Source organism: Nelumbo nucifera, chromosome 1, assembly GCF_055504915.1.
Source record: "Nelumbo nucifera cultivar China Antique chromosome 1, China Antique-T2T, whole genome shotgun sequence".
Lineage (NCBI taxonomy): Eukaryota > Viridiplantae > Streptophyta > Magnoliopsida > Proteales > Nelumbonaceae > Nelumbo > Nelumbo nucifera.
In genome coordinates, this window is record NC_142649.1 from 204,485,453 (window position 1) to 204,513,142 (window position 27,690).

Genomic DNA, 27,690 nt, shown 5'->3' on the forward strand with positions numbered 1-27,690 from the left:
CTTATTTAGTATACTTGTAGAAGTCAACTGAAATCATATTTGGAGTGTTTACATGATGTACTCCTCAGAGTTTGAAAACAAAAGTGGTGTTGAATATGGACTGGTTTAGGGGACTCCAAGTGACTCCTTATTGACTGTGACCACAGTTAAACTAGATGGAACTAATTATCTGGCATGGTCACAATCAGTAAAGATTCATGTATGTAGTAGAGGAAAGTGGGGGTTCATTTCCGGGAGTAAGAAGGCTCCCCCAGAAGATGATCCATCCTACGAGAAGTGGATGCAAGAAAATTACACTGTCATTGGGTGGCTTGTGAACTCAATGTAGCCACAAATCAGTCAACACTACCTATGGATGAATTCAGCAAAGGAAATTTGGGACAGTGTTGCAAAAACCTATTCCCAAAAACTCAATGTGGCCCGGGCATATAAATTGAGAAGTGATGTAAAGAATTTAAGGCAAGTAGAGAAACCTCTTGCTGTATATTTCTCAACCCTTAAGTCCCTATGACAAGAGATTGTCCTAATAGAAGTTGTAACTTGGGACACCACCAATGATGCAGAGACCTACAGAAAATTGGTTGAAAGGAACAAGGTTTTTGAATTCTTAACTGGACTAAACCCAGAATATGATATCACAAAACAGAATATTCTTTCCAAGGAGTGTCTCTTTGTCACAAGCTTATGCATTGGTGAGTAGTGAAGAGAGCAGAAGGGTTGTTCAGGTTCAAGGGGCTGATATTAATGATCACTTTGCCAATATGGGGATTAAACCTAAAGGTAATGCTGGAACTTCTAGTGGCACAGGAAAGAAAGAAGTTATATGTGAGTACTGCAAGAAGCCGAAGCACACCAAAGACAAGTGCTGGAAGTTACATCCTAATCTTGTTCCCATTCGGTTTCAGAAAAAACATGATAGTAAAAGATCAGGAAGTGCAAATGTAGCTATCAAGCCAGATAGTGAAGAGATGTCTACTTCTGCACAGTTGGCAGCCATGAGAGCAGAATATGAAAAGTTTGGGAAGATGATCAGTCAGCTGAGTGATGTGACCTCTCCTTCCAACCCTTCAGGAAATTCTACTACTTCAGCATTTGCTCATTCAGGTATAAGGGCTTCTGCCAATCATGCTACCTCTTCAGGTAATCTCAAGATCCCTTGGATTATTGACTCAGGTGCTTCTGACCATATGACCAATCTGTCTACCTTGTTTGTTTCATATGACTTACTTCCTAGACGTGATAAAATCACTTTAGCTGATGGTTCACTTGCCCCTATCTCTGGTAAGGGAACCATCAAGGCTACGAATTCCTTGTACCTACCTTCTGCCCTTCATGTACCTAAACTAAATACAAATCTGTTGTCTGTGAGTAGTTTAACCAAGTCACTAAACTATTGTGTAACTTTTTTTCCTTCCTACTGTGTTTTTCAGGATCTGGAGTCTCAGAAGGTGATTGGGAGTGGCCATGAGGCGAACGGAATATACCTACTTGATACTCCGGGACAATGCACTGATCATCTTGGGAATGTTGCTCTTGGATCTGTCTCTTCAGAGTCTGTTAGTCGGATTATGTTGTGTCATTATCGTTTTGGTCATCTGTCTTTTTCTGCCTTGAGTCATCTATTCCCTGAACTGTTTAAGGGAATTAGTCTGTCCAGTCTACATTGTGAGTCTTGTGAATTGTCAAAGCATTGTAGAAACAATTATCCTTTGAGCAATAAAAGATCTTCTGTTCCTTTTAATGTTGTGCATTCTGATGTGTGGGGACCTTACCACTTACCCTCCATGGGTGGCTACAAATATTGTATCCTGTTTATTGATGATTTTTCACGGTTCACTTGGATATTCCTGATGAAATCCCGTGATGAAGTTCCAAGACTTGTAAAACAATTCCATGAATTTGTTCTAACCCAATTTGATACCAGGATTAAGATCTTCAGATCGGACAATGCAAAAGAATACTTTGAGAAAAACCTATCCTGTTATCTTTCTGACATGGGGGTTATTCATCAAAGCTCATGTGCTAGGACCCCAGAACAAAATGGGGTTACTGAGAGGAAAAACAGGCATATTGTTGAGGTTGCAAGAAGTATCTTATTTGCCTTACATGTTCCTACCAGGTTTTGGGGTGATGTTGTACTTACTGCTACCTACCTTATAAACCGCATAACATCCAGGGTTTTGGGGTTTAAGTCTCCCTTCACTCTTCTTCATCCGGACAATGATCTTTTTCCTGTTCCTATTCGTGTCTTTGGCTGCACCTGTTATGTACATGTTCCAAGTGTCCAAAGGAATAAATTTGAACCCAAAGCTCAAAAGTGTATCTTCCTTGGTTATTCCCCCACACAGAAGGGTTATTGTTGTTTTGATCCAAAGTCTGGCAATCGGTATGTCTCAATGGATGTCACCTTTGATGAGCTTTCCCCCTTTTATGGTTCCTCTCTAGAAGGACATTGTCCACAGGGGGAGAATTTGACACAGGTGTTAGCTATTCCTCTTCCTGTCCCTGTTGAGTCTCTTGATGTGTCTGCCTCTCCTTCAAATGAATCAAGGGTGGATCAGTCGCTCCATTCTCCTTGTCCCAGTACTCTACCTCCTCATCCTATCCTCAATCCCAAGGTGTATCATAGGCAAAGATCCAGAAATGTGCAGGTTGTTTCTCCTACAACACATGAGCCTCATACACTTCCAGTCACAGAAGAGACAACAAGTACTGTTTCAACACCTTTGGATTCATCCTTTCCTGACCTTGATATTCCCATTGCTGTTAGAAAAGGAAAACGGAAGTGCACTGCACACTGCATTTCCAAGCACCTTTCTTACAGTTTGCTTTCACCTTCATACTTTGCCTATCTCTCTTCTATTGCTTCTCATCCTATTCCCAGGTCTGTGTCAGAAGCTCTTAAGATTCCAGAATGGAGGGATGCTATGAGATCTGAAATCAATGCCCTACACAAGAATGACACATGGGGAGTGGTGGATTTGCCTGAAGGGAAGGATCCTATTGGTTGCAAGTGGGTCTTTACTATCAAATACAGAGTTGATGGCACCATTGAAAGGTACAAGGCCAGGCTGGTTGCAAAAGGCTATACACAGACATATGGGATTGATTATTTAGAGACTTTTGCACCTGTTGCCAAGATGACATCTGTGAGGGTTCTTCTATCTTTAGCTGCTCACTTTGACTGGCCCCTTTATCAATTGGATGTGAAGAATGCATTTCTGAATGGTGAGTTACATGAGGAGGTTTACATGTCTCTTCCTCTAGGGATGTATGGAACTGATATGAAAGGGAAGATATGCAGGTTGAAAAAATCTCTTTATGGACTAAAACAGTCCCCTAGAGCATGGTTTGAGAGATTTAGAACAACACTTGTTAACTTTGGTTATGTGCAGACACAGTCCGATGAAGAGGAGTGGACCTCTGGCAGTATACCTCATTGTGTATGTAGATGATATTGTAGTGACTGGTAATGATGCCTCAGGAATTCATGATCTAAAATCTTTTCTACATACAGAGTTTGAGATTAAAGATTTGGGGGAATTTAGATACTTTCTTGGCATAGAAGTGGCTCGATCCAAGGACGGGATTCTTATCTCCCAAAAGAAGTATGTTCTTGACTTACTCTCTGAAACTGGAAAGATAGGTGCTAGACCAGTTGCTACTCCTATTGATACGAGTCATAAACTCTCAGCCTCAGAAGGGACATTGTTAGAAGACAAAGGAATCTTTCAGAGACTTCTTGGGAAACTTTTGTACCTATGCATGACTCGGCCAGATATTGCATATGCAGTCAGTTGCATTAGCCAATTCATGCATGCTCCCCGAGACACTCATATGGCAGTTGTAGAGAGAATCCTATGTTATTTGAAGGGCTCCCCAAGAAAGGGTATTCTGTTTGCCAAGCATGGTCATATGAAACTTGAAGCCTACACCGATGCTGACTGGGCCGGGAACATTGATGACAGAAGATCTACCTCTGGGTATTGCAACTTGGTAGCTGGTAATGTTGTTTCTTGGAGAAGCAAGAAACAATCGGTTGTTGCTCGGTCTTCTGCTGAAGTAGAATACAGGGCCATGGCACATGGGGTTTCTGAATTATTATGGCTAAAATCTTTGATGGAAGAACTTGGGAGTTGAAAATGACAAGCCAATGATGTTGTACTGTGATAATCAGGCTGCCATCAACATTGCTCACAACCCAGTGCAACATGATAGAACCAAGCATATTGAAGTTGATCGACACTTCATTAGGGAAAGGGTCTCTTTGGGTGAAGTGTGTCTTCCTTTCATCACATCTGAAGGACAGTTGGCAAATTTTCTCACCAAAGGCATTCCCAAGGCAAAACTTCAGCATGATACCAGCAAGCTTGGCATGATTGACATCTATCCTCAGCTTAAGGGGGAGTATAGAGAAGATGGGCCGAATGGCTCATAGGTTGCTTATTCCTTCTTGTTATTTATGTTTCTTTTATGTAATGGGCCTTATTCTGGGTCCATCCTGTCAATATTAAGTTCTGTGTAAATTCTTGCCCAACTAAGGGCCTCCTTGTAATTATTCAAATATTTCTAATAAAACAGTGTTAGGGGGCTGAGAGAGTGTGAGTTCGAAATCCTCTTCTCAGACCCTCATTGCCGAACCCTCAACTCTCTTCTCTTCAGTTTTCTTCATATTTCATAGTGAATACCCATCTACATCCAACTGGTTTCTTTCCTTTGGGTAGGTCAACTAGCTCCCAAGTATTATTTTTCAAAAGGACATCCATTTCAACTTTCATTGCATCTTTCCACTCTGGAACTGATAAGGCTTCTTGTACTATTCTGGGGATAGGGATATCAGCAATGGAAGTGAGATAGGACCTGTAAGAGGGAGACAGGCGATCATAGGATAGAAACTGAGAAATGCAGTGAGTTGTGGATGTGGTGCAGCGTTGTTTCCCTTTACGGACCGCAATAGGGAGGTCAAGGTCATCCGAAGGAGGGGAAGTAGCAACAGTGGAAGGTATCTCAGAGGGCCCTAGGACTGTAGTACCTGGATCTGGATCCACAGAAGGAGCTAGGGCTGGCCTGGACTGCTGATGACCGAAATCAACCTGCCTGCATCGCCTGTGATAGACTTTCAACTCCTGATCCCTCTGACAACCCTCACCAGTACAACCTTCATCACTCAATGGAATGAGTAAAGGAACAACCTCAGATGAGTTAACCCCACTCTCACTGCACTCCCCCTGAGGAAAAAGACCCAAATTCGCATTCTCACTACTCTCCCCCTAAGAAGAAACCGTAGGATAATAGGGTGCCTCCTCAAAGAAGGTGACATCCATCGAGACAAATCTCCTCCCTGAAACAGGATCATAGCAGCAATAACCCTTTTGAGTTTGTGCATAACTGAAAAAAATGCATTTGGAGGCCTTAGGGTCAAATTTGGAATGATGAGGTCCAAGAAGCTGAACAAAACAGGTGCACCCAAAGGTTTTAATAGGAACAGTAAACAACTCCTCGTCTGGGTATAGAAGGGTAAACGGAGGCTTCATATCAAGAACCCGTGAAGGAACCCGATTAATGAGATACACTGTCGTGAGGATAGCATCACCCCAGAAATGGATAGGCACATTGGAGGTAAACTTAATGCTTCTAGCCACCTCCAAAATGTGCCTATTCTTCCTCTCGGCAACCCCATTCTGCTGTGGTGTATGAGGACAAGTGCTCTGGTGAATAACCCCATGATCAAGTAGATAAGAGGCCAGTGGCTTAGCAAAGTATTCTTTTGCATTATCAGATCTACGGACTTTGATTTTGACCCCAAACTGGGTTAAAATCATCTGATGAAAGTTTTGGGTCAGAGCGGGAACCTCATCTCGAGAATGCATAAGGTAGACCCAAGAAAAATGGGTATGGTCATCAACAAACAACAGAAAATACCTGTACCCACCCATAGAAGGGATGTGATATGGCCCCCAAACATCGGTATGCACAATATCAAAAGAATTATTACTTCTTTTATTACTCAAGGAATAAGATGTTCTACATTGTTTGGCAAGCTCACAACTCTCGCATCTCAAATTTGACATCTCAACAGACTCAAATAAAGTAGGAAACAGACTCTTCAAAGACCAAAAAGATAAATGACCTAATCGATTATGCCAAAGCATAACCGGACTCACACATTGAGAAACAAAAGACTTCTTATCCACTGGCTCTTTCTAATGAGGACTCTCTCCAAGCAGGTAGATCCCATTCGTCTCACGACCAGTCCCAATCACCTTCCTCGTCTCCAAGTCCTGAAAAACACATCGGTCAGGGAAAAAGGTTACTGAACAGTTTCGATGTTTGGTAATACTACTGACTAAAAGCAAATTAGTATCAAGTTTAGGAACATGCAAGACAGAGGATAAAGAGATAGTATCAGATAACTTGATGTCACCCTTGCTAGAAATGAGAACAAGAGAGCCATTAGCAATGGATACTTTATCTCTACCAGAAGACAAGTGATAAGTAGTGAACAATGATGGCAAGCTAGTCATATGGTCAGATGCTCCTGAGTCTATTACCCAACAGTGTTCAGTATCACCTGGAGCAGAAGCATGGTAGGCTGAGGCCCGGGTACCTGAATGAGCAAATGCAAATGTGGTAGAGGCTGATGGTGACTGAGATGACTGGGCTGAATTCCCAACCTCCTTTTCCAACTGTATCAGGGCAGCCCGAACAACAGCTAAGGTATCTAGGGGTGTGCCTTTTGTGCTGACGAGGATGCAGAATCAGTATTCACAGCCATATGAGCATTGTTGGTTCGGCTGATATTTTGTTATCCTCTTGTCTAGGTTGGGTATTAAGTCTTTAGTTAATGGGCCTTAGTTACTGGGCCTATTTTTATTTAGTGTCTTATTTGACTGGGTGTCCCATCACTAATCAGGGGCATCCTAGTCCTTTTATGTAACTTTATGTACTGTTATTATATAAGTGAACAGGGCCGGCTGATGAACAGTGCCATTCGAACATTTCTTCCTTTCTCCTCTTCTTCTTCCTCTTCTTCTTCCCTGCTCACTTGACAGGTTCAGTTCGGTAAACATGGTACCAGAACACTAATACTCGCCTGGTTACAGCAGCTGCCCCGCACCTCTCTCTCTCTCACCTTTCTCTCTATCTTGGTACTGCAAAGAAACCCTAGGTCTGGTCGTAGAACCCAGCAGAACCTATATCTAGGGTTTCCCTTGGTTGTAGGGCCCAAGGAGAGTTAGTCCCAGTAGCTGATGCCCTAAGAGACACACACAGCAAGTTCTAGCCATTCGGCTAAGTGAGATCTGTGTAGAACAGATCTGGAAGAGAGGACTGATCTCAGTAGTCCTAGAACAGTTCGTGGGAAAGGGTTCTGCCTGCGATAGCAGTGGTTAGCGCGTGGTAGAAGCCACAACAGCAAGGTTCAGGCTGCGGCAACAATGGCTAAACACAGCAGAAGGGTTTCAGTTCGGTGCTTCAGCAGTTTGGTGGCAGCTTGCAACAGCAGTAGTTAGAGAAGTACAGCAGAGTGGAACTTGGTATTTCAGTCCTGATACGGACCCTCCGGTCTGAGTTTACAGTGTTGCAAGCTCCGTAAGTCTGAAGTGGCTTCATATAACTTGTGTGACAGTTTTTGGTACTCATGCAAGTCGGAGAAGATGTCTTCCATATCCGGGGAAGTTTCTTCTAGAGATATTAGGGCTAGTGGGAGGTCTCCTAATCTGGAGAACCCAAATCTGCACAGCCTACAGATAACAAATGTGTTGCTAGACGAATACAACTTTAGGGAATGGTTTGTTTCAGCCATGCTCTTTATCACATCCCGGGATCTTACCGGCTACTTGGACGGGCAGAAGAAAGAACCCGAAATAGGGAGTGCTGAATATGCTATTTGGAGAAGAAGGAATGCTACAGTCATGTCCTGGCTACTTGCTTCAACGACTCCAAGGGTAGCTAGGACCGTTCAACACTTCTCCACAGCTGCCAAGATATGGGAAAAGGTGTTTAAGACCTATGGGCAGAAAAAAAAAATAATGCTCGAATCTATAGACTGAATCAAGATATTGCTGCCCTGAGGCAAGGAGATATGAGTGTTGCAACATACTTTGCTACATTAGAAGGACTATGGGAAGAGCTGGATCACCACCTCATCATTGACTGGAATAATGCTAGAGACAAGGAGAAACATGACAAGCAAGTTGAAGAGGGTAGAGCATTCAAATTTTTGGCTGGCCTAGATCCAATATATGAGAACATAAGGTCCAAAATTCTGGGAAGGGATGAGATGCCCGACTTACATCATGTCTACTACCTTGTGAGAAATGAAGAAGTGAGAAGAAAAGAGATGCAAGTTGATGCTCAAACTAAACTAGCTGAACAGTCTATAGAACATTCAGCCCTAATTTCTACAAATCAAAGGGGGAACAAGTTCTCTGACAAGAGACACCTGAAGTGTACTCACTGTGGGGGAGAAAAGCATGTGAAAGAGACCTGTTGGGTTCTCTATCCTCATCTGAAACCAGCTGCATTGAGGAAAGATAAGAAGCACCAGAAGGGCAAATCTGCAAGTGGGAACCTGGCAGCAAGTCACAGTGATGGAGGTTCCAAACACTCATCCACAGTTGCTTCCTCTTCCATGGGACAAACTACTAGTTCCCAAGGACATGGGTCTATGGATTTCACAACTGATGAGGTAGAGGTACTTAGCTGGGCACTGGCCCGCCTAAGGACAAATTCCCTTGCTTCCACCTCCCTTGCCAGATCAGGTATTGTCTCAGCCTTTAGTGCAACTAGTTCCATTGATCCAGCCTCCTAGATTATTGATACCGGTGCAACTGACCACATGACTCACATGTCTTCCTTATTCTCTTCCTATCATTTAATGTCTGGTCAAGACAAGATGAAGGTTACTGATGGTTCCCTCTCTACCATATCTGGGAAAGGAGTGGTTGACCTAAGCAAGGACCTATCACTCAAATCTGTCTTGCATGTTCCCAATTTCTCTTCAAACCTTTTATCTATTTCAAAACTTACCAAGAACTTGAACTGTAGCATAACCTTTTTTCCTACTCATTGTGTTTTTTAGGACAGTTTGATGAAGAGAACGATTGGGAGCGGTCATGAGCGTGGAGGCCTCTACTACCTTGATGCAGACATCAGTCCGACCCTACAAACATCTACTACTAGTGGTCAATCTAATGTGGAGTCATTAACTAAGCTACACCTGTGGCATGCTAGGCTAGGTCATTTACAGTTTTCGTCATTGGAAATTTTGTTTCCGGAATTGTTCCAAGGTGTTTCAAGTCAAAAGTTAGTCTGTGAAGTCTGTCAATTATCAAAACAATGTAGAACTGTGTATTCAACTTCTAGTAATGAAATTCAAGAACCTTTTGACTTAGTCCACTCTGATGTTTGGGGTCCTTCTCCCATTGTTTCTATTGATGGCTATCGATACTTTATCAGTTTTATTGATCACTATTCTCAATGCACATGGATCTACTTATTAAAGACACGAGATGAAGTGCCGCGGGTAACCATGGCATTTTGCAAAATGATTGAAACACAATTTGGCAAGAAAATCAAGCAATTTGGGTCAAATAATGTTGCTGAATATTTCGAAAGGTCCTTAAACTTGTTTATGGAGGATGCGGGAATGATCCATCAGTCATCTTGCGCTAATACCCCCCAACAAAATGGGGTTGCTGAGCGCAAGAATAGACACTTATTGGAGACTGCACGAGCTTTACTATTTCAGCACAAGGTTCCAAAAGCCTATTGGTCTCAAGCAATCCTTACTGCATCATATCTGATAAACCGAATGCCATCTAAGGTCTTGGGATTGAAGACTCCATTTTCTGTTCTTTGCCCTCACCTTCCTGTTTTTTCTCTTCCACCGAGGGTCTTTGGGTGTGTATGTTTCATACATGTCAAGGATCCGAAGAAGACCAAGTTGGATCCTCGAGCTACGAAGGGAATTTTCTTAGGGTACTCTCCTACTCAGAAGGGATACAAGTGTTACGATCCAGTCACCAAGAAAAAATATGTCACAAAAGATGTGGTGTTCTTTGAGTCTCAATCCTACTTTCCATCTTCCCTGGATCCTCTTCAGGGGGAGACTAGTGGGATGGAAGAGGACCCTCCTATTGATCCTTCTATTCCCTCCTTCTTTGTGCCCCTCTCTGCCTCGGATCTTCCATCCTCTCCTCTTGATCCTCCTAGTTGTAGTATCCCAGGTGAATCTAGTGAGGCTCCCATTGGCCCAACTACTACTAGTGATGTTGCAAATGTTACAAAAGATTCCAGCAGGCAATAGAAAGATATCAAAATCACCTACAATAGAAGGAAGAAGAGTCCTCCAACTCATGACAGCAACCAATTGGACTCGGATCAACCTGTCTCAGTAACTCAAGGTAATTCTATCAATTCCTCTGACTTGGATCTTCCGATTGCCCTTCGTAAGTCTACCCGTTCTTGTACTATCAGACACCCCATTGCTGATTTTGTGTCTCACTCACATTTGTCCCCTCGTTATTGTTCTTTTGTGTCTACTCTCTCTTCTGTGCATGTTCCTACTAGGTACTCAGAGGCAGTGTCTGACCCAAAGTGGAAAGAGGCTATGAATGAAGAAATGAAGGCCTTAATGAAAGCAGGGACTTGGTAATTAATAGATCTACCAAAAGGGAAAGGCACTGTTGGATGCAAGTGGGTGCTCACTGTGAAGCATAAGGAGGATGGGTCCATTGAAAGATACAAGGCTAGACTCGTAGCAAAGGGATTACTCAAAAGGAAAGAATTGACTACAAAGAAACATTTGCTCCGGTAGCAAAACTCAACACTATCAGAGTTCTACTATCATTAGCTGCAAATTTCTCGTGGAAGCTTCATCAGCTGGATGTGAAGAATGCCTTTTTAAATGGTGATCTACATGAGGAGGTATTAATGGATCCTCCACCAGGTTATGAATTTGGCAGGTAAGTGTGTAGACTGAGAAAAGCACTATACGGCCTTAAACAGTCCCCTCGAGCTTGGTTTAAGAAGCTATGTGGAGCCATGAAGAAGGGTGGTTATACTCAAAGCGGGGCAGATCATACCCTATTCACAAGGAAGAGAAATGGGAAACTTACAGCTCTTATTATCTATGTAGATGATATGGTAATTACTGAGGATGATAAGGAAGAGATTAAAAGGTTGAAGGAGGTCCTAGCTACTGAATTTGAAATCAAAGACCTGGGTCAACTGAGATACTTTCTAGGGATTAAAGTTGCTAGATCCAAAGAGGGCATCTATATATGTCAACGGAAATACATCCTTGACCTTCTACAAGAGACATGCATGTTGGGGTGCAGGCCAGCAGATACTCCAATAGAACCAAACCATGGTCTACAGGAGTCGATAGAAGAGGACTACCCTGATAAGGAAAGATACTAAAAGCTAGTGGGGAAGTTAATTTACCTATCCCTCACACGTCCTGACATGGCTTATGTTGTTCATGTTGTTAGTCAATTCATGCACAATCCAAAAATTCCTCACATGAAAGTTGTAGAAAGGATTCTCAGATATTTGAAGTCTTGCCCGGGGAAAGGGATTCTGTTCAGAAAAAACAATAAAATTGAAGTTGAAGGATATACTAATGCAGATTGGGCTGGTTCTGTGGGTGACAGAAAGTCGAATTTAGGATACTGCACCTTTGTTGGAGGAAATTTAGTTACATGGAGAAGTAAAAAACAGAATGTGGTTGCCAGGTCTAGCGTAGAGGCGGAATATCGGGCTATGGCTCATGGTGTTGCGGAACTGTTGTGGCTTAAGATTCTTCTTGGTAAACTGGGAGTGAAGATTGAGTGTCCTCTCAAGTTGTACTACGACAACAAGGCTGCCATCAACGTTGCAAATAACCCAGTGCAACATGATAGAACAAAACATATTGAGATAGACCGTCACTTTGTTAGAGAAAGAATAGTCTCAGGAGAACTCTGCATTCCTTACACTCCCTCAGAGATGCAGATTGCAGATGTCTTAACTAAAGGGCTAACCACAGTGAAATTCTTGGACTTACTTGGCAAGCTAAACATGATTGACATCCATTCTTAGCTTGAGGGGGAGTGTGGGTTCGGCTGATATTTTGTTATCCTCTTGTCTGGGTTGGGTATTAAGTCTTTAGTTAATGGGCCTTAGTAACTGGGCCTATTTTTATTTAGTGTCTTATTTGACTAGGTGTCCCATCACTAATCAGGGGCATCCTGGTCCTTTTATGTAACTTTATGTACTGTTATTATATAAGTGAACAGGGCCGGCTGATGAACAGTGCCCATTCGAACATTTCTTCCTTTCTCTTCTTCTTCTTCCTCTTCTTCTTCCCTGCTCACTTGATAGGTTCAGTTCGGTAAGCAAGCATTACCCCTTTTATTCCTCAGTTTTGCTGGGACTAAATGAGGGTGGAGCTTCCAACATGTATCTTTCATATGCTTGGGTTTCTTGCAATGTTCACATACCAGATCCCGTTTGTCCTCCTTCATGTCTCTTTCTGTATCACCCCCAGACTTAGGTTTAATTGCTGCCAGGGCTGGGGGAAAGGGCTGATGTTGCATCATAACCTTCCTCCTGGTCTCTTCACTATGCACCAGGGAGTATGCTTGAGAAAGGGTCACACTGTCTCTTGTCAGTATCTGCTGTCTCACAATGTCATAATCTAAATTCAGGCCAGCCAGAAATTCAAACACCCTATTGGTCTCGACTTGCTTTCTACGAGTCTGTGCATCTTTTGGACTTTCCCACTCAAGAGTCTCCAGATGGTCAATTTCATGCCACAGTGATTTCAGTGTAGAGAAATACACAGAGACTGGTTTCTCTCCTTGTTTAAGGCTATTCACTTCACACTTTAGTTCATAGGCCCTAGCAACATTAAGGGGTTGGGAGTAGGTCTCTTTCATGACATCCCATATCTCCTTGGCTATCTTTGCCCACAAGTAATTTCGGCTGATATGTGGCTGCATCGAGTTGCACAGCCATGTCATAACCAAGTAGTTCTCCTGAACCCACTTGGTATACATTGGGTCCTCCTTGGAAGGATCTTTCACATCTCCCAATAGATAGCTAAGTTTTCCCCTTCCCCCGATAGCCATCATGGCTGATTGGGCCCATTCCAAGTAATTGGATCCATCAAATCTCACAGCTGTAATCTGAAACGCAGTATCAGACATACTACCAGAACTGTTGTTCCCAAACACACCTTCTCCCTGATTTTTGAACTCCATTCTCGGTCAAGAATCAGTAGTTAAGAACTATTAGGGTTTCCACACTAGAAAACAGCACTGAAGCAATCGATCACAATCAAAAAACTGTATGAAATCAGTTCAGATCTGATCTGAAACCAATCGGCAATCAGAATATATGCAGTCTGATAACAGTTCTCACTCTCAAAACCGGCTCGGAAGCCAAAACCAGGTCTGAATCTCACATAGAAAGCACTCTGTAGAGCTGAAGCAGAATTAGGGTTTCAATCGTAGGGTTAGGAAAACCCTTGTAAGAACATAAACAAGGCTCAGCCACACTTTCCAAGAGAATTCATAGTCAAGTCTAGCCGTAGGGTTAATGACAAACCCTAAAAAAAATCTGATCACCTCCGAGAGAAAATAGGAGGGTTCGACCGCTCCTCCTAGATAGGTCCAACCTATCTTGACTGACAGCAATCTCAAGGGAAAAATAAAGACTTACCCAGAGAATTCTGATCGCTACCTTCAATCGTGGCCTGAACCCTAACCTCTTCTGATTCTTCCTGATTACCAAAACACTCTGCAAGCCGCGATAAGTCTTCGAACAGCTACTAAACTTTTCTGCTAACCTCCAAGAATCAGCCAACAAACAGTCATTTGTAAGCTTCCAGCCCTATATAGTTCTCATGTGGTCGGCTGGACTAGACTCACATGAGAAACCCTAGATAGGCTCTGATACCAAGTAGTCGATCAAGACTACAATCAGTCTTGAATCCCAACTGATTTCGGATTGAGAAAAAATAGAAGGAAGAGGAAGAAGAAAGGAGAAGAAGCAGAAGTGCACAAGGGTTTTCAAAGGAGGGACAGATTGAATAATTCTGCCGCCGCCACTTTCTTAATATTTATAGGTTATGTTCACTAGATGTAGGAAAGGACAGAACTGCCCTTAATACTTACATGGCAAATAAAACAAATAAAAGACTGAAATAAATAACAAACTGAAATAACAAGCTGTCTAAGATAACTACCAACTAACACTGACATGACTAACAAAGGTTACACATGCTGTCATACGAACACAGTGGGGACCACAGCCATGGGGCCCACATCAGTGTTCTCTACAGAAAGCATGACAAACAGGTTGAATAAGGAAGAATTTTTCAATTCCTAGCTGGCCTTGATTCTTCATTTCAAGGCATTAGATCTCGAATCTTGGGGAGGGATGAGTTGCCGGATCTACATGTCTTTTATCTTGTTAGAAATGAGAAAACTAGAAGGAAATAGATGCAGCCAGAAGTCAATGTTCAGCCCATTGAGCAATCTGCACTTGTCTCCTCTACTTCAAGGAAAGAAAAGGGAGTTGACAAGAACTTGAAGTTCATGCAGTGTGGGGTAGAGAAGCACACCAAAGAGGCATGTTGGATTATTCATTCACACTTGAAACCAGCAGCAGTACTACTGCACTTGTGGCTAATTCTAATGTAGCAAAGGAGATGCATTAAAACATAGCTACTTGTGCTAGTATTCATGCAGGACAAACATCTACCCCTAGGGGAAATGCATTGGAATTCTCAAACCTAAGTGCTGCTCATTTCCCATCTTCTATCTCTTTTTTTTTTTTTTTTGATAATTGTTCCCATCTTCTATCTCTTGGACCATTGACTTAGGAGCTTCTAAACACATAACCAACATGTCATCTTTATTCACTTTGCCCCAATTGTCTTTTGGTCAAGACAAAGTTAGAGTTGGAGATGGGTGCCTTTCAACCATATCTGGAAAAGGAAACATTTCTCATACCAAAAAGCTCTCGCTTGAATCTGTTTTAATGTTTCCCAGTTTTACAAAAAGAAAAATTGTTATCTATTTCTAAACTCACAAAACAGTTGGATTGCAATGTAATCTTTTTTCCCACTAAATGTGTTATCTAGAACACGGCGATGAGGCTTATGTGAATGGGGGATATTCAAGGGGCTTATGTGTAATTATCTTAGTTGGCTTCTCTAGCAAGCCACTGAATCTTATAAAGAGAAGAGGTTTGATTCTGTGGGGGTCTTTTGGTTCTTTCTCCCTTATTCAAATTGTAACTCAATCCTAGCTAAGGTTTTCAAGTATTGGGAGCTTGGGTTTTGAGAAGTCAAGTCAACCCATTGGGCACCTTCCAATCCCTCTATCGTTGTGTGCTTGTGTAAGAGGCCAGCTTCACGATTCTGTTACTGTAGTAAAACCGGTGATTTAAAAGGCACAGCTAGGCCTAAAGTGAGGCACATTATAAGGTATGTGCCTTTCCTAGGCCCTATGCACAACACTTTCAAAAGGCAAGTGCATGGTACACCAAGGCATGCACCTTGCACTTCATCCCAAGCATGTGCCTTTTCTATAATTTGCGTTTTTTGTTCTTTTCTAAACCTAGCAGCTAGGCTAGGGGTCCGTCCCTAGACCCCAGCCAGGCCCTTGAGACAAGCCCAAAGAAATCCATGTTAGGGTCTTAAATTCTTAATCCTTACACAAAAAAAAAATGATTTTACAATTTTAATTGCCTTTTAATAAGATATTTTATTATGATTTTTAAGAAAAAAAGAGATTGTGGGTTTGACATGCTTGAAAATGTTTTATATGTTTGACTTTATTTTTAAATTTTAATTTGAATACGCTTTACATGTTATGTTTATGCATTTTAATTTTAGATAATAGGCTTTTTACAACATTTATTTTAAAATTTAAGTGTATACTTGTTCTAATATTATGTTTAATATTTTTAATATATATATTTTTTAAATTTTAGGCTTTTTTTTGTATTTTTGCACCTTGCTTCAAAAAGGTGTGTGCCATGCCTTGTGCCTTGGCCGCAAATTGCCCCTTGCGCTTTCAAGACATTGAGTAGAACAGTTCCAAAAGGAGTTCTACTTCAAGCTCAATTTTGAAATCTATAAGAATCCAGTTTGTTTTTGTGTTTTCAGCTTTGTATTACTGTGCTTATTGTGGTTCACTTAAAGTATTGCATACATCATGCTTGACTGACCACAATTCCGCATCTTGAGACAACTTAAAAATGGAAAAAAAAAATAAAGAGAAGAACATAATTACAATATTTTTGTGCATGAAGACCAAATCATTATATCCATATAACTAGGAATCAAGAAATAGTTGAAACAAGATCAGGCATGTATCAAGCATGCCAAAGAAATGTTGTAAAAAGTATATAATGGTAAAAGAGTATTGAAAAAAAAAAACTAAGGTTACACAAGAAATGAACAAGTACCTTTCCCCATGTCAGTAACTACCAATTCCATCATGTAGGAGTCCTGGAGAGATTGAAAATTTCATTAGAAGGCAAAGAAGAAAATTAAAGAGTAGAACAACTTGGAACAAAAATGGTATGTTGAACACAAACAATGACATAGTTTAACAATGAAAGAAAACTCAAGTTTTTTATTGAATTCAACATGGGATGCAGTACCATAGCATGAGCATTTGGTTTACTGATTGACACCTCGTATAGATTAGGATGAGGTATTTGCAATAGCTGGTGGAAGGTTGACTTTGAGAGGTTCTACATATCAGTATTTGCTAAGTGACAGACTGGTTGTATTTTGTTTAGTTGTCAAGCCTTTTATGTAGCTTTTGGATTGATTTTGTGTTTATTTTTTGATTCATTAGGAGGATGGGTCTCAGAACACAATTGGTGCTGTTTTCTCCTTTTATGGGTTCATCAGATCCTCCCATACAAATCTCTTATACTTGTTTCTTTTTCTACAATTGATGTATAAAATATATCATCACTAGGCAAAGGAGAAATAGGGATTCCCAATCAAGTATACAATCAATGTTCTTGGAAGACATTATATCCCTGTTAACAAAAATCATCACCGATTGACACTAATAAATATACTTCTGAATAAGCATCACAAAATGCATTAGATTACCAAAACATAACCAAATTCTGTAGTAATAACGAAGTTGAAGCTAACTTTTCTGGGTCCTTTTAACCAGCTGCTCCAATATCAATTTGTGTTTTTATCAGTAAAAATCACTCAAGAAAGTGAAGAATTGTAGAAAAGTGGCAGAGACAAGACACAAAAATAGGAGAGAAAGTGAGAAGGGAAGAAAAGAGATATTGGGAGAGAATAATTGGTTGTGGTGGTTAGAGAGTTCTCCTACTTATATTGTATTAGTCATCCAACTCATTATAAAGGTTAGTTTACTAATCTTCCATTGATTAGTAGCAGAAAAAGAAAGAAAATAATAATAAGGCCCCAAAACCTGTGCCCCATAAACACAACAGGGAAAATAAAGGCTCAATAAAAAATAACGACAGCTTCTCTAAAGAAACAATAAATGGCCCAAGTAAGAACTAAGCAAAAAGAATGGCTGGCTGTCAATAGTTCTAAAGTGAAACTAGATCAGAAGCAATGAAGTAGAGCACATGTATCACTTTCAAAATACCAATGCATTGATAGATAGACCTTATGGGTCTAAAGGTTAAAATTGCTTACATACCACAGAATCAACCTTGAAGAAAAATGTTTCATTCCAATTCACCAAGTCAAGTCCAGAAGATACAGAATTATCTGAACTGCTGCCACAGGTTCGTGCACTTTGTTGGTTTAATAATGAACCAGGAAGGCATTCATTTGGAACAAGGCGGACTGCCACTGTATATTGGTGATTTGATAATCCTTCAACACTAGGAAACTGTCTCACAAAATATACAGGTATTTGGATAAAATTGAAAAGACCATTTTCACAATTGATGTAAATGAATGATTATATTTCAAAAAAAGAAATCAAGATAAATAATGAAAACAGTTGTATGAATTAAAGTTCAAGCAGAGAGATAATGTGTTAAAAGAAGTTGACCCAATATTTTGAAAACCCAACCAGATTGGAAGGTTGAACGAGATACAGGTTGGGTGAGGCTGTTTAGAAGTTTCCGGACAGTGAAACGAGGAAAACTAGAACTGGGCCCCTTTCTGGTTCAATGCCCCATCCAGTTATCAAGGTACTGGTAAAACCATGGCAACGTGGGGGACTGGGGGAGGAGAAAAAGGTAAAAGCAAATCTTTCTGTCATAACTATCATACCTGTGCATCAGCTATGATGACCATCACCATCACCCTAAGTTTCACGCCAAATTTTCCTTTCAAGTGAGAGTGTAACATATTTTGTGAAACAGGAACCTTTATAGGCTTCATATCCCCAGATGGCATCCTAACTATATTTGGGAGTCCCCTGACTTCAGTAGCTCGTATAAATATGTCCTGGCCAAGTTTGTTTTGTGGCATAATATGATAATTCCTCCAGTCATGGATGTTAATGATAGATCTTCCATCATAAGTAGGACGCCATATCCCCTGTTAAAAGGAAAGAAAAAATTTTTAGAGCTTCTAAATATATAAGCTAGCTTATTCATATGGTGCTTAGCCAGAAAAGAAGAAAAACAACTTAGTAAAACATTGAAAGTTAATAGGTGAAAGTGCATTTACTAACTAGAAATGACGAAATACCTGACTTATTTATGAAAAAGAACAATCAGAACTTACTTCTGTAATATAAGATTCGTGGACATTGCTAAGATTATTCCAACTTGCATATGCTTGAAAAATCATATTTGCATTAGATACTGAAATATTCAAGTTTAGATCTCTTGTAGAAGTCAAGCGTAACTGAGAAGCAGCTGGGGCATTCAGATCATACAGGTACCTGTATATGGATTTAACAAACATAGAAAGAGCTTGATCAATACAAGGTGCCATCCACATATAGATGTCCTAGTTATGCATGAAAAGTATAGCATTTTCATTTACTTGATATGATAGAAATCTCATTTCCTGGAAGTTATGCCATAAATGACAAATAGATTTAACCAGATCCTGATAATAGGGCCAAAGATGTCAGCATGCCACCTTACCCATATGGGTTTGGGCCTGTTATTTTCTATTATGTACTAGTTCTTATTTGGGTGTAATGGGTCTGGGCTTATATTGGTTTGTTTTATGTTTTGCTCTTATGTATAATGCTGCCATCTCAGCAGGCATACCTGTCCATGCATGTATTATTGTAAAACCCTCATTTAAATATCAATAAGCCGCCCATTCTCTCTTTCAAACTCCCTTCGCTTCTCTTCTTTTCCTTTCTTTAAACTAGGGTTTGAATCTTCAAAATAAAAAGGGAATCTGATCAACCCCAACTTCATTTTACACACCAAACATCCACTAACCAGGTAGGACTGGATTCTGTACAACTTACTCCTTCCTACCCTGCTTTTATCCACAGAGTAGGTTTGCTAATTGACAAACATCCTAATTTTTCATTTACAAGTTTTGAAATCAATTAGTCATGATTTGCAAAAAAAAAGTCCAAATTATGAGTGAATGAGGATGTGGTATAACCAAAAGAACAACTATGGGCCATGAACAGATTAATTCCACCTCACAATCATTAACCTGTACGTCATTGGCACCAACAATAAAACCATCTTCTTTACAGAAAATCTTCTCCTTCATTCTCTTAGCCTTCTTCTTCTGAGACTTGGTAAACCATCTTCTTTACAGAAAATTATTTAGGATTGCATGTTTACAATGTCCAGGATTTAAGATCTTTCAATTTATTCTGTATCGTTATAAATTTATATGTCAATTAGTTGTACCATCTCTTAGTTTGGTCAGTTGTCGCTTTAAATTATGAAATATTAAACTACTGTAAGGAACATAGTTTGCAATTTTAATATCAATGGACATTTTGCCATGCAGAAATGGGGAAATTTTGGGAATATTTCGCTAACTTCACCAAGATACTTGCAAACTATAAAAAGCCAAAGAAACCATAGCAAACAACTTATGAATGAAATAGAAAGGATTAAAAAGTATTCTGTCTCCCCATTAGCTTTTGTATCTATCTTATCTTTGTTACGTATGTCATTTACCTTCCATTTTGACTTTTGTTTTCTTTTTTATTTCATTTCTATATGCTTTGATTAGATTAAGAATTCTCTTTTGTAGTTGTGATATTTATTCAATTACTCAATCCCCACTTATTCTTTTAGAAATGGGTTTTGAAAAAAATGATGATAATATTAGTGAAATATCAGAAAGTTTCTAATATTCTAAAATTTTAAACTTTAAATGAATAGTCTATCAATAACCAGAAATATTACCAACATATCAACAATATCCGGTATTAGGAAAAAAGATTCCTGAATAATTTTGCATCACCCCTAGCAAAATGGGGATATTTTGATAAATATCACCTATATTGCGAACCATGGCAAGGGAAAGGAAATAGAACACATAATATGATTTGAAAGAACTACTAACTAAATATTATATAGCAGAGCAAAGTATCGCCATATAAATCTAAGTAATGGCTCAACAATTTTTTTTATGACACCTAACCAAATATTATTGACTACAAAATAGAAAAGTTATATCACCTTACAAATCCATCCACAGGCTCAACAAGAGGCTCCCAAGAATCATACTTATCATTATATGATCGTGCAGCCAAAGAGAAGCTCACAGTGGAATTTAGATAGCCAGGTATTCTTCCATGTAAACTAAATGCAATACCACTCAAAGAGATGTTACATAAAGGAACCATCTGCAAAATACCAGAAGAATAGATAGATATATAGCAGTTAAATTTGGTGCTACAGCATAACTTAGAGATGAGGTGTTTTTTCAGAAACCATAATTACAAAAGACTTTCATGGATAAACTAGAACAAATGCTTTTTAATCAGATAGATTTAATTATCTCAAATTGATAAGTTTATGCAGCCTGTAGTTCAGGCAAGCCAGAATAAAGGGTGTCTCATGTTCTGAAACCTCGGTCTATGAAAAAGCAGGAAACTGTACAAAAAATGCTAGAATAGCATTAAAATATGTGAGTTAAAAAGTCAAGGAAGTTCAAGGAACCAAAAGCTTAATTTAAAAAAGTGTTCTGAAACTTAAGGTTTGTCAAAGACTTTATGAAGATGCTTGAAGTTAAGAACCTAGCTTAGGAAGTCTTGAAGTCTTTTTTAAAGGCTTTAAAATGCACTGAAGCTTCAGAGTTTCTAGGGGTATGGCTCAAAGTCATTTAGGTCTAGAACATCTTTGTAGCTATATAAAACAGTCATTTGGGGTTAGTTGAAGTAACCAGTTTTGGAAATTTTCCCTTTATTTTTGGTTTTGCTCAAGTCAGTGTACTGGAGAGCTTACAACAAGCTCTCCATATGGAGTTGGAGCCCCTCGGTTCAGTCATTCTCTAATAGGTATAACATGAACTGTGGAGGACACTACCTGTATGTTGCATTTTATGATATTCAAATTAAACTAATGATAACAGCATTTATCTTCAGATTGGTCTATCAGTTGCATATATCTACATGAGAACTTCAGATAGATAGCAGGATCCATCTAGCCAACCCCAAAATAGATGAGATTAGGGTTAAGTTGAGTTCAGTTGAGACTGATAGCAGGGAGGGATGATACCATTCAGAAGGGAAAAAGATAATTCAAATGGATTCAATGTTCTTACCAAACCTCCATAATCATCAAAAAGCGCTGCAGAAAATGTTCCAATTTCTGCATCAATTACAGTATCATCTGAATCACTAGAAAAATTTGGATCTGCAAGCTTTAAAGCAAGTCTTGTGGGAGGCTTTCTGAAACCACTGCGGACCAGAAAGGTACCCAACACATTACCAACAGTCCATATGCTAAAAGGTTCTGTAGTGATCTTGACATCAGATGTATCCCATATACTTTCTTCTGAAAATTGATCCCCTGTTACCATATCACTACGTATGCATCTTAATGAATTGAAATCATCTTGTTTTGGTCTGCCTTTACATGCAATGCATCCCAAGGAAAGAAAACCTGGAGGCGCCTGGGGCAACCAGAAAGAAACATTTTCAATTCCTTTCTGTTTCTTAATTTGTCCAACAAGTTGAAAATCTAGAGGGACTCTGAGAAACTCATCTCCAGTATCATGAAGAACAATGGATGTGTTTGGAGGCTCATACCTATGTTTCAAATAACAAATCAAGGAGTTAATATAAAAGTTAGAAATACAACTATGAAACTCTCAAAAGCATAGAAATGAGACATTCCATTACATACCCTTGAACTGCAATATCCCCAAGATATACCATACTTTGTGGGACAACTGGACGCCATATGGATAATTTCTTCCTAGAGCCTGAACCCTGGTTCCACCATACCAATCTAAAACTAGCTATAGCTTCAAAACGCCTCCCAGAGTTTACCGCTGAAGATCTTTCTGACTGAATAGTGTGACCCTGACCAAGAGGTACATTTTGGATATTTGAATTCCAAGATTCTTTTGGAGATCCTTCCAAGCACTTAAAAATCATATGACGCAATTCATATGCTTTTGCAGTTAAAACCCTAGTTTTGGGATCTGCTGGAAGGAAAGATCCTACAGAGTTATCAACTCGCCAGAATTCAAAGCTTGATGGGTATCTGCCAAAAACAAGAAAATGAAAACAGTGTAAACATGAACTTAGTGTGCAAACAGGGAGACATGCAATAGCATTAAAAGAGATCAAATATTATCTATGCCATGAACCATCCAGTTGAACAATCATAGCCATCAGATCTGCACTCTTTTTCCAGAGTACCCAAATAATCAAGTTATTAAGTATTTCCAAAGGAGAATGTATCCCATATGGAACATATAAAAGGCACGTTCAATTAGCTCTATGCCAGGGAGATTGGTAAAGCAGTTTTCAACTGTCATATAATAAATTGGTTTTCCTTAAGTTCTCATTAACAAATTAAAAGAAATGCATATAAAAATATGCACTGAAATTGGAAGCAGAAAATGGAAGCTAACAATCCACACATACAGATCAGTACAATTCATTGCAATGCAATCTCTCAAGGCGCAAGGAGAAACTAAAGATGCCAAGATGCATAGAACAGAAGATGGTGGTGGTTGCATTCTTCCAGTTGACACTACACATCCAAGTGAAACATAACCTTCAGGTGCAACAGGCAACCAGACAGAACAGCCAGCATCTTTTCCATTGCCATCAGGAATCTCCTCAGATGCTAAAGATGGCCAAATTAGCTTGAAAGATACAGGCTTCTTGACTCTTGCAAAGCTGGTATTTACAGCAATAACTCCTTTTGTAGGAGGCTTATCCCTGTTATGTGAAAAAGATCAATAACTACATTGTTGAAGGCACAAAACTATAGGTAACAAGATCATGAAGATAACGTTGGAACTTTTACTGACAATGGTGTCAAGTAGTCCCCAAGAACAGCAAAGCCAGGTGGTGCACGTGGCCTCCAAAAGGCATAAGTTTGGTTAGTGTGAGGATCTGCAAGTTACAAAAGGCAGTCAAGAAGTTCATCTCATCAAACATTAGAAAATGCTTATCATGAAACAACAAGACAATTTTCTGTACTACATACTTTCAATTGTTCCAACTTTGTCAAACTGAGAGCAGACCACTGTTAGTTTCTTTGATGTCATCCTTATAAATGTCAGAATATCTTCCTGAACTGCCAAGAACAGTCTCAAGATGCTGAAGGAGAAATTCATGAATATATCTGAAACAGCTACATGTATATTGGTTTTCCCAGAGGCATTAGAAAATCTTATGGAGGTATCAAAAGGCTCTAAAATCCTAACTCCATTGCTCTCAAGTGTTAATCCCAGTGCATTTGAACTCATTTCAACAGTATCCCCTTTCAAAACAAGCCTGCCAGCACCATATACATGTCAGGATGTAGCTTTGGCTGTCATAACTTTTGCTAAAATATATGTAATTTCCATTTATGGAAAGTATATAAACTCATTTTATCCATGACAGAGAAGTAGAATAAATAAATTAAATAGTACTTGATCATTGGTACACGAGTTATGTCCTACTTATGTTCCATCATAATTAAGACAATCTATAAGATAATTCAAGTCATGGATGTAAAAGTGAAGCGATCATCATTTCCAAACACAACTAACAGGATTGTTCTTAAGTCAAAGAAACATAAGTGAAAAGAAGGTTGATGTTCAACTGGTTTCTTAAGTAATAACCAGTTCCATATTTTCAGCAATGCTCCATTGCTTGTATCTCATCATCCAATCATTGGATTGGCCTCAATTATTCTATCAATCCACTACCTATGTTTGAAATTTCTAATTAACCAGAAAAGTAGAAGGTACAATCTGAGCATCATACAAAAGTTGGTTTCTTCGAAGTGGTTAAAACAGGTAATATGGTCACAAGAAAATGTTTGACCATTGACCAGGACCTATAAAAGGTGAATAACAACAAGTTCACCCATAGTTGTCAAGGCATGTAGGCAATAATGGAGAGCCTAATAGAACTCTACAAAGAAAAAAATTCAAATCATAGAATAATAATAAGATACATCAATAGTGTGTGTGTGTGTGTGTGTTTGTGTGTTGGGGCAGTCCATCCCCATGCCATTAACCCCTCAACCCTTGGTCGCAGAAAATTACATGGGGTAGTCCATGTAATTAATTGACATAACGATAACAGCAGAGGCAAAGTACTGGAAACCAGAAGTACAGTGGGGTGTCTTTGTCACAAAACAAAGTTCAGAGGGCTAAGTGTCACAACCCCTTGGTACAGGGTGGGTTCCGTAATTTACCCTTTGTTTTAATATGGCTATTTGCTCTTTAAACCTGTTGTGAGGATTATTTAATTGTTATTTTACAGTTTCTGTTGGTGTGCTGTCAGCCAGTTAGTTTCTTTCTTTTTTATTAGTTTGTTACTAGGGAGTGCCACCAGGGGCACACTTGTAATCTCCCATTCCTTTTATATTAAGTATATATAAATAACTAAACTAGTGGCAGACAGAATAGTTTTTTGTTTGTGTCTCTCAATCATATCTTCCTCTTCTCTTTTCTCTCTTCTCTTCTCTTCTCTTTCTCTCTCTCGTATCTCTCTCCATGAATGATTACATGGTATCAGAGCAAGGTTCTGGGCTATAAAAACCTGTTTCTCCCATCTGAACCTGCTTCGTCCTCTTTCTTCTTTGATTTCTTGGATGTGGAAGACAGAGAAACCCTAGCAGGCCACTTGCGGGTCTTCCTTTGGGTTCTTCCTTGGTCGTAACATCAAGGAGACCCTAGCAGAAGAAGGGCGACGCAGTAAAGACTCCCTTCCTTATCTGTTCGATGCTGTGAGGTTAATTTCTGGGTTGGCACCTTCGTACAGGTGCTGGACAGGGTATGTGTTCTTGTGTTTTTCTATGGCCAATGGTGTGAAGGCCTTAATTTTTTGGTTTTATACCTTCGTTTAGATGCTGGACTGTTAGATTGCATGTGCTGTAGTATACTATTCAAACAGCTGGTGCTGGACTGATTACTGGGCTGTTTTAATGGCTGAACCATCACTGAGTTGATTTCAGCAGTTCTTTGTTTTAACACATTCCAGAAGTAAATTTCTTGGGGGTTGGTATTCTGATTGTGGCTGTTGTGTAGTTGTGTGGGATTTGGTCTGATTCAGCAGTACTCTATGGCAAACTATGATTCAACTTCATCGGGGGTTACACCAACCCACAGCACAGCTGGTATGGGAAGTGAAAACATGATGTTTCCCATGCCCATTACCCCTCTAAATGGTCTAAACTACCTGGAGTGGGCTAAAAGTGTAAAACTATATGTAACAGCAAGGGGAAAAGCTGGTTACATAAATGGAAGGGTGAAAGAACCCAAGAGTGAGACAGCTGAACATGATAGGTGGGACCAAGAAAACAGTATGGTGATGTCTTGGCTCCTTGCAGCCAGGGAACCTGATGTGAAAAACTTTAAGTGAGCAAACACCGCTAGTGAGATTTGGGAATAGGCCAAAACCACCTATTCTGAACAAATGCATTATGCCAAGGTTTACCAATTGCAAGCTGAATCCTGAACCTGTAAACAGGGAAATCGTAGTTTGTCTACCTATTATTCAGCCCTTACTTCCATATGGAAAGAATTGGATCATTATCAGGCTATAGAGTGGAAACATGATGATGATGCTAAGGCCTACAGGAAGCTGGTTTCTCAGCAGCGTGTGTTTGCCTTCTTGTTGGGACTGAACCCTGTCTATGAACCCTTGAGAGTTCAGATCTTAGGAAGTAAAGAGTTGCCGTTGGTTCACGAGGTATATGCCCTTGTTCAATCTAAAGAAAGTAGGCAGAGTGTGATGGTTACAACCGAGGGGGGAGCAACAAGTTTCATTGGCTGCAATGAGTAATAACAACATGGGGAAGAAAAGTGACACCAAGAAGGCTGATGATAAAGACAAGTTGTTTTGTACTCACTGTCGGCGCTCACGACATACACGTGACACATGTTGGGACATTCACGGGAAACCCAAGTGGGCAGTGAAGCCAAGAACAGGGTAAAGGGCAAGGTCAGAAGAAGACGAACACAGCTCATAATGCAGCACATGTGGAAACCCAAGATACTCAGGTTGCTGGTACTACCCGGGACCACCTTACTAATTCTGACCCCAAGGAAGATATCATGAATTCCTTCAAAGACCACTTGGAGTCATATGGTAGGGCTTTGCAACAGATGAATAGTTCAGTCACTAGTACTCCTACTTCATTTGCATCTACATCAGGTAATGTGGCTTCTGCATTCCATGTCAGTACTACCACTGGTTCCCCTTGGATCATTGACTCAGGGGCCTCTAACCACATGACCGGTAAGCCGAACTTGTTTCAGACTTATAGCCTTTTTTCAGGAAGGGATAAAGTGAGACTTGCAGATGGATCATTCTCCTCCATTGCAGGCCAAGGATCAATATCTCTTCCCCATGGCCTTAACCTGAATTGTGTATTGCATGTCCCTCAATTTCCTATAAATTTGCTTTCAATCAATAGTATCACAAACTCTTTAAACTGTAATGTAACCTTTTTTCCTGGTTCATGTGTTTTTCAGGATCTAACTTTTGGAAGGACGATTGGTAGAGGGAGCCCAGTGGATGGTCTCTACATTCTCGACAACAAAATTGGTCTCTCGGTGTCATCCTCAGATTCATATAGTTAATCAAATAAGAGTCAAATTTTTTGTGCCATAGTCGGTTAGGTCATGTTTCTTTTGAAATAGTAAAGTCTTCATTTCCAGTTTTATTTAAGTCATGTTCAGTGTCAGAGTTCTAGTGTCAAACGTGTTAGTTGAGCAAACAATGTAGAACAACTTTTCACACAAATAATAAAAGATCAAGTGTTCCTTTTCATGTTGTGTATTCTGATGTATGGGGGCCTACTACTATAATCTCTGAGGGCGGATATAAGTACTTGATCACATTGATCGATGACTTCTCTCGCTATACATAGGTATTCCCTATGCGTAGTAGAGACGAAGTTCCAAAGATTGTGAAAGACTTCCAGAGGTTGGCATTTACGCAATTCCATGTTGAAATACAGATCTTTCAATCAGACAATGCAAAAGAATATTTTCATGGTGAACTCAATGAGATCTTTGCCTCCCACGGATCTATTCATAGGAGCTCATGC

The 27,690-nt window shown here is 39.8% G+C and overlaps 1 protein-coding gene across 2 annotated transcripts in view; it reads right to left on the reverse strand.

Moving 5' to 3' along the window:
- Nucleotides 1-27,690, reverse strand: part of LOC104609851 (pleckstrin homology (PH) domain-containing protein) — a 165,833-nt gene that overhangs the window by 63,273 nt on the left and 74,870 nt on the right. For both annotated transcript variants that reach the window (XM_010276250.3, XM_088895911.1), the window contains exons 35-44: nt 23,626-23,915; nt 23,447-23,531; nt 23,055-23,354; nt 22,306-22,668; nt 21,722-22,208; nt 20,635-20,801; nt 18,746-18,905; nt 18,287-18,556; nt 17,703-17,897; nt 16,465-16,507 (exon numbers count right to left, since the gene is read on the reverse strand). In XM_010276250.3, coding sequence (XP_010274552.1) covers nt 16,465-16,507; nt 17,703-17,897; nt 18,287-18,556; nt 18,746-18,905; nt 20,635-20,801; nt 21,722-22,208; nt 22,306-22,668; nt 23,055-23,354; nt 23,447-23,531; nt 23,626-23,915 — 2,360 coding nt within the window. The remainder of the gene's footprint in view (nt 1-16,464; nt 16,508-17,702; nt 17,898-18,286; nt 18,557-18,745; nt 18,906-20,634; nt 20,802-21,721; nt 22,209-22,305; nt 22,669-23,054; nt 23,355-23,446; nt 23,532-23,625; nt 23,916-27,690) is intronic.